Genomic DNA, 6625 nt, shown 5'->3' with positions numbered 1-6625 from the left:
TCTTTGATGCTCAGCCTTCACTTGACGGCACGTGTCACATTTCTCAATAAACAAAGCGATGTCCAACTTCATTCCTTCCCACCAGAAATTCCTCTTTAAATCTCGATACATCTTCGTGCTTCCTGGATGAACTGAATAAGGAGCCGCATGAGCTTCTGCCAAAATCCGCTCTTTAAATTCAGAATCTCGGGGAATCACTCTACGATCCCAAAACTGAAGAATACCATCCTTATCCAAGCTATAATGCAAGGGTCCTCTAGACTTCCTGACTCTTTTCCTGATAGCTAACACTTAGGATCCCCTCTTTGAAGAGTCTTCAATTCTTCAAAATCCACTACTCAGACATCCAAGACTTAAGATAACAATTCCTCTTACTGTGAACTCTCGATAAGAAGTCTCCTCATTCCACAAAGGAGAGAGTCCAAATCTGATGACTCTGCTTCGTCCACTTGTTGAGACTTTCTACTCAAAGCATTAGCGACTAGATTCACCTTTCCTGGATGATACTTGATCTCACATTGATAATCGCTAATCAGTTCTAACCACCGTCTCTGCCTCATATTGAGATTCTTCTGAGTAAATAGATGCTTCAAGCTCTTGTGATCAGTATAAACTTCACAGGCTTCGCCATAGAGATATTGCCGCCAGATCTTAAGAGCAAAAACTATTGCCGCCAACTCCAAATCATGTGTGGGATAATTCCTTTCATGAATCTTCAGCTGACGAGATGCATAAGCAACAACCCGTCCCTCTTGCATAAGAACGCATCCCAACCCGAATTTGGATGCATCACTAAAAATCACAAATGGCTTGTGTGGCTCCGGAAGTGCCAAAACAGGTGCCGTTGTCAATCTTCTCTTCAACTCTTGAAAACTTCTCTCACATTTGTCAGACCATACAAACTCAGTATTCTTCCTAGTCAAGGCAGTGAGAGGTCCTGATAGTCGAGAAAAACCTTCCACAAATATTCGATAGTAACCGGCAAGTCCCAAAAAACTTCGTATCTCACGAACTGTTGAAGGGCGAGGCCATGACAAAACAGCTTCTACTTTACTAGGATCTACAACCACCCCTTCTTGAGAAATCACATGTCCAAGAAACTTAACTTCTTCTAACCAAAATTCACACTTGCTCAACTTAGCGTACAATTGATGCTCTCTTAATTTCCCAAGTGCCAGACGAAGGTGACAAGCATGCTCTTCCAAATCTCGGGAATAAATCAGAATGTCTTCAAGAAACACCACCACAAAAGAATCCAAAAAGGGTCGAAACACCCGATTCATTAAATCCATAAAAGCAGCAGGAGCATTCGCTAACCCAAAAGACATCACTTTAAATTCATAATGCCCATACCTCGTCCTAAAAGCAGTCTTGGGCACGTCCTTATCCCTTATCCTCAGCTGATAGTACCCTGATCTCAAGTTAATCTTCGAAAAGACAGCTGCTCCCTGAAGCTGGTCAAACAGATCATCAATTCTAGGAAGAGGGTACTTGTTCTTGATAGTCACCTTGTTAAGCTCCCGATAGTCTATACACATTCTGAGAGTACCATCTTTCTTCTTGACAAACAAAACAGGCGCTCCCCACGGCGAAGTACTAGGCTGAATAAATCATTTGTCAACCAATTCTAGCAATTGAGTCTTCAACTCTTTTAACTCAGCCGGTGCCATGCGGTAAGGAGCCTTATGCACAGGAGCCACCCCAGGTTCCAGATCAATAACAAATTCCATATTGCGAACGGGACGCAATCCAGATAACTCGTCCACGAACACATCGGGAAATTCTTCCACCACTAGAATATCCGCTAAAGATTTCTTCTCAGATGGTGTAGACACGACTTGAACCAAAAAAGCATCTGCTCCACAAGCTATATCTCTCTTAGCTTGAATTGCTGATATAATTGATGGTCTTGCCTTCAACTTGCTTCCCACGAATTCTAAATAATCCCCATCCGAGAGTTGAAAACCAATTACTCGACTTCTACACTCAATATTTGCAGAATATCGATACAGCCAATCCATACCCAAAATTATATCAAATCCAAGCAACTTGAATACAATCAAATCTGCGTCCAGTGTCCTCCCACCAAAATCCAAAGGACAGCCTAAAGCAACTTTGGAGCACCATACCATCTCACCATTTGGAAGAGTCACTAATAGGGATTGTGATAAAGGCTCCATGACTAGATTACACATCTGAGCAAAAGTGGCGGACACAAAAGATTGGGACGCCCCAGAATCAAACAAAGTACATGCATAGAAATCATATAGACGAACTCTACCAGTAATCACCCCAGCGTCGCGGGTCTCTGAAGCCTCATAATCCACATCGCCAGGAGTCACTGCATAGACCCGGGCTTGTACCAACTGTCTCTGGTTGCCCCTTCCACCTCGTCGACCTCCTCATCCTCCTTGACCTCCTTGAACTAGACTGGGACACTCCCGAGCAAAGTGACCCGGCTAGCCACATCTATAACACTGAATTCCCCTTTGACCGCAGTCGCCCTCATGGGCTCTATTGCATCTAAGGCACACTGGAGTCCGGCCTCCTGCACGAACACTGGAGGTTGTCTATGAACGGACCCCAGTCCTCTGAACAAACTTCTGCGGCGATCCAGAACTACTTCCTTCACCAACATAACTCCGCCTTTTCTGACCCGGAGGGGAGCCCACTACAAAGCTATTCTCTCGCTCTGCGATACTGGCCAAGTCCACCAACTTCTGAAATTCCATAATCTGAAGACAAGCCACTTGTCTGCGTATTTTGGGGCGCAGACCCTCCAGGAAACTCTCAACCTGCAACTCTTCGGTGGCAATAAGGGGAGGAGCGAACCGTCCAAGCTCCATAAATTTCCTTGCATATTGCTCGATAGTCATGCCTCTTTGAACCAAATTATTGAACTCTCGAGCCTTTTGTCGTCTCACCGAAACAGCGAAGTATCGATCATCAAATTCTTTCTTAAACCGCTGCCAAGACACAGTAGCCAAGGATCCCAACTCCATTTCTAGGAGTGGCCCCTTGGTCTCCCACTAGTTTGCCGCTTCACCTTGCAGCATATAGCTTCCATATAAAACCATCTGGGCCTCAGTGCACCCACAAACTTCAAAGGTTCTTTCCAGATCTTGAATCCACCTCCTAGCTCGCATTGGATCCTCCTCTCCAGAAAAGGCAGGAGTCCTATGAGCTAGGAAGCGCTCATAGGTGCACCCCACTTGGACCGCTCTATTTAGATCTCCTTGCGGCGGTCGGAAATTCTGCTGGAGGAACTCTGTCATCCTATTCAACGCCCTCGCCATGGCATAATTTCCATCACCCCTGGGTAGCTCATCCTCGGGCACATCAGCTTGCCTTCTTGGTCTCACCATAATCCTGTCATAGAGCAACCTTCAACACCGCTTAAATCCAGACAAAACCAAACTCAACCAAAAGCAACACAAAAAATACAATTATATAAAAGAAAATTAAATAACATCAATTAACATAAAATAAAATAACAATAAACTCATAATATCTCATTTATTTTTAAAATAATAATTTAACTTACAACACTTTAAAAATTATTTTAAAACAATAAAATAATTTATGGTACTATCATAAGGGACATGTGGTTTTACCCAGAGTCAAACTGCTCTGATACCACATATGGCGCCCCCGACCCCCATGTAAGGAAACACAGAAATCGAGATGCCGGGATGATGACAACACGGTCACGCATCCCAACGAAAGTGCCAAGTATGTGTACATGCGACAGTGTACAATAACAATGCAGCGGATAATTAAGTCTACTAAGTACCAGAATTTAAATACAATTTAAACATCAATAAAAAGGTTTAAAAATTATACATTCATCCAAACTTTAAAGTACAATACAGTAAATAAAATAACTAAGCCAGTGATCCCAGATCAGTTCTCGGGCGGAGCCGTCTCCTTAGGCTCGCCCTCATCCTCCTCATCTGCATCAAAATCTGCGTTACCACAAAATGGTACCGCAGGTAAGTATAACCCAAATAATCCGCAGGAATAAAATGCATTTAATGCAACCAACATCCATGCATATGATGAAATATGCATTTTCCTCAAAACATCATTGTAACGCCCCAAACCCGGGTGGCTTGGAGATTTACTACTTGACACTCATAAACATGTCTCCCAACACATCCAAAGAAAAATTCTCCAAAAACTTTATAAATGAAATCAATCTCAAATCTTCTCAATAATCTCATTACAAACTCCACACAAACTTTAATGCAAAAATAATAGATCAAAGGGGTCCATAACCTCCCGGTAATAGTAACATACCAAACTGAAAACACCATAAGTCCTACTAAACCCAAACATATAATTAAAACTTAAAGGCAATAAAAACTAAGAACATCAAGAGTCCTTATTCCAACTACATCTCCTCAGCTTAACCATGTTCACCAATCTAATCCAGGTCCTCATTTGGACTCTCCACATCATCTGAAAAATATTATCATGATAGGGGGTGAGTTATCACAACTCAGTAAGCAGAAATCATACGCTAGCGTGCAAACATGAGCATTTATAAAATAGAGTATGCAGAATAAAATATTTTCCAGAGTTATCATGCAGAACAGAACATATTTTCAAAATAACAGAGCGATGGTTTTAAAACAAGTAAAACCCATGGTACTTTGGCATAACATAAACTGAGTATCATCATCAGATCAAAACAGAGCATCAAACAGAGCAGAGACCATGTTTCACCCCCGTGGTAGGGTTGTGCTAACCCCGGTGGCCAAACCAGGCAGAGACAGAGGTGAAATCTTTCCTTTATTCTTCTCGGAGCCCCGAGTGTGCACACAGGAAAGACCACAATAAAACCACTTTGTTTCCAAAGTGGGTGCACTCAGAGACAGAGAAGTTGGTACCAACCCAAACAGAGCAGAGCATAACAGAGCAGAGCAGAGCAAAGCAGAGACAGAGTCAGATACGAAAACCAGTACACCATGCCAAAGGTTTTCACATGTTATATCAAAATAATACAGAGTACCAAAATAGAACAGTTTGCACACGCTGAACACAAAAGTCAGAACAAATAAATGCACAACTTTTCATATTCTCAATATCGCTCTTTTCCAGATTTCAGAAATCACATGACAGAATTTAGCTCATGTCTACACAATGCATGTCAGAATATATTTTTCCTTTTCACACAGATTTCATGAATAATGCAGATAAGTGACCGAGGTTGATCTTTGTTTTCACAAGTTCAAATTATGTAAGTTTTCATAAAATCAACCTCAGTCTTATTAACTTGTATAAAACCCAGCATAGGAACCCCGCTTACCTGACTCCTGCAGCGTATTATCTAAACCTTGAAAATGATCTCTATCAATCTCGTCACCTAATCATGAAAATAATATAGATACACTGATTATTAAACGACCACTGGCATAACTTCCATCTAATAATTAAAACATATAATCCCAAACCATATTATAGCAAAAACAACACACTAAGACAACCATATAGTAAATTGGACAGCCCCCATTTCAACCCAAAGAACCATATACTAATCTTTGATATATTCCTAAACGCTCACCAAAGTCAACATCAAACACAAAAATAAAATATCAATCCCACTTCAATGGCCCTTAACTCCAAGCAATCACTTACAAATAATTTAATCCTCCACTCCAACAGTCGTATAAAAACCCGAACAGTACAAAAGCAACACCCACTCAACTCCGACTATCCATTTGGTTTACTGCACATCCAAACCAAATACTTCAAAATAAACCACAAATCACACTCAATTCCGCAGCTATAACTCCCAACAACCAACACAATTTAACTACAACAACATTACACCATTTCCAAGCTCCTTCCGCACCACCTCGCCAACACCCAAAATCACCAACAGCAAACCAAGCCCAACCATAGATTATAAGACGTAGAAAATTTTTCCAAGAATCATAACATCACAAGCCACAAATCACTCGGTTTCCTTACCTCTTAACCGTTGGACAGAGAATCGGTGCCAACACTGCGGTAAGGAGAAGACGCAGCAACACCACCTACAAACATCCCACACGGCAGCACAAAGAAACAGGGGCCGAAGGAAGAAGAAAAACAGCAAAAAATTAAATAACTAAATAAACTGCAAAAACACTGAAAGGCGTCGACTAGAGAGGAAAAAGAAGATACCTGAAGATGAAAGCGCAGCGCGAGTGGAAGAGAAGAGCGAGTTTGAAGTGAGGGATGCCGACTGCATCAACAGTGGGGCGCGAGGGAGAGACGTCGACTAAGAGAGGAAAACCGAAAGTGAGGGCGAAATGAAGATGGAGGAAAACTAGGGCATGGGATTCGGAATCACAACACAACTCAACAAAGAGAAAAGAGAGGGATTCGGGAATGTGAGTGGGTTACGGGATGGAGAGGAATGCGGGGCAAAAACAGAGGAAAGAAACCGAAACTGCGGAAGAGAAGGGAGAAAGAAACGGAAAACAGAGGAGATAAACATACCTCCCAAAACGACGCCGCCCGGTGGTCTCACTAGACAATAAAATGGCTGGGCCATTTACACGCACTGATCCGGGCCACTGATGAAGAAACTGGGCCTTACATCCTCCTCCCCTTACAAGAATTCCGTCCTCGGAAT

At 42.2% G+C, this 6625-nt stretch overlaps 1 protein-coding gene across 1 annotated transcript; it reads right to left on the bottom strand.

Moving 5' to 3' along the window:
- Nucleotides 1-1610: 1610 nt before the first annotated feature.
- LOC108987456 lies at nt 1611-2509 on the bottom strand. The gene is made up of 2 exons (XM_018960381.1): nt 2440-2509; nt 1611-2341 (listed from the first exon to the last, which is right to left on the bottom strand). The coding sequence occupies exons 1-2, from the start codon at nt 2507-2509 to the stop codon at nt 1611-1613; spliced, it is 801 nt and encodes a 266-aa protein (XP_018815926.1).
- Between the last annotated feature and the right edge of the window lie 4116 nt (nt 2510-6625).

Source organism: Juglans regia, chromosome 6 (genome assembly GCF_001411555.2).
Source record: "Juglans regia cultivar Chandler chromosome 6, Walnut 2.0, whole genome shotgun sequence".
NCBI classification, from domain to species: domain Eukaryota; kingdom Viridiplantae; phylum Streptophyta; class Magnoliopsida; order Fagales; family Juglandaceae; genus Juglans; species Juglans regia.
Note: the sequence above shows the minus strand (reverse complement) of the source record. Positions and strands in the feature narration are given on the sequence as shown.

Bases quoted from the DNA above. Each gene is read 5' to 3' on its own strand.
- LOC108987456 (XM_018960381.1), bottom strand. From the start codon at position 2,509: ATGAGGGCGACTGCGGTCAAAGGGGAATTCAGTGTTATAGATGTGGCT. The intron at 2,342-2,439 runs GTGTCCCAGTCT...GGGTCTATGCAG, and splicing joins CCGGGTCACTTTGCTCGGGA to TGACTCCTGGCGATGTGGAT.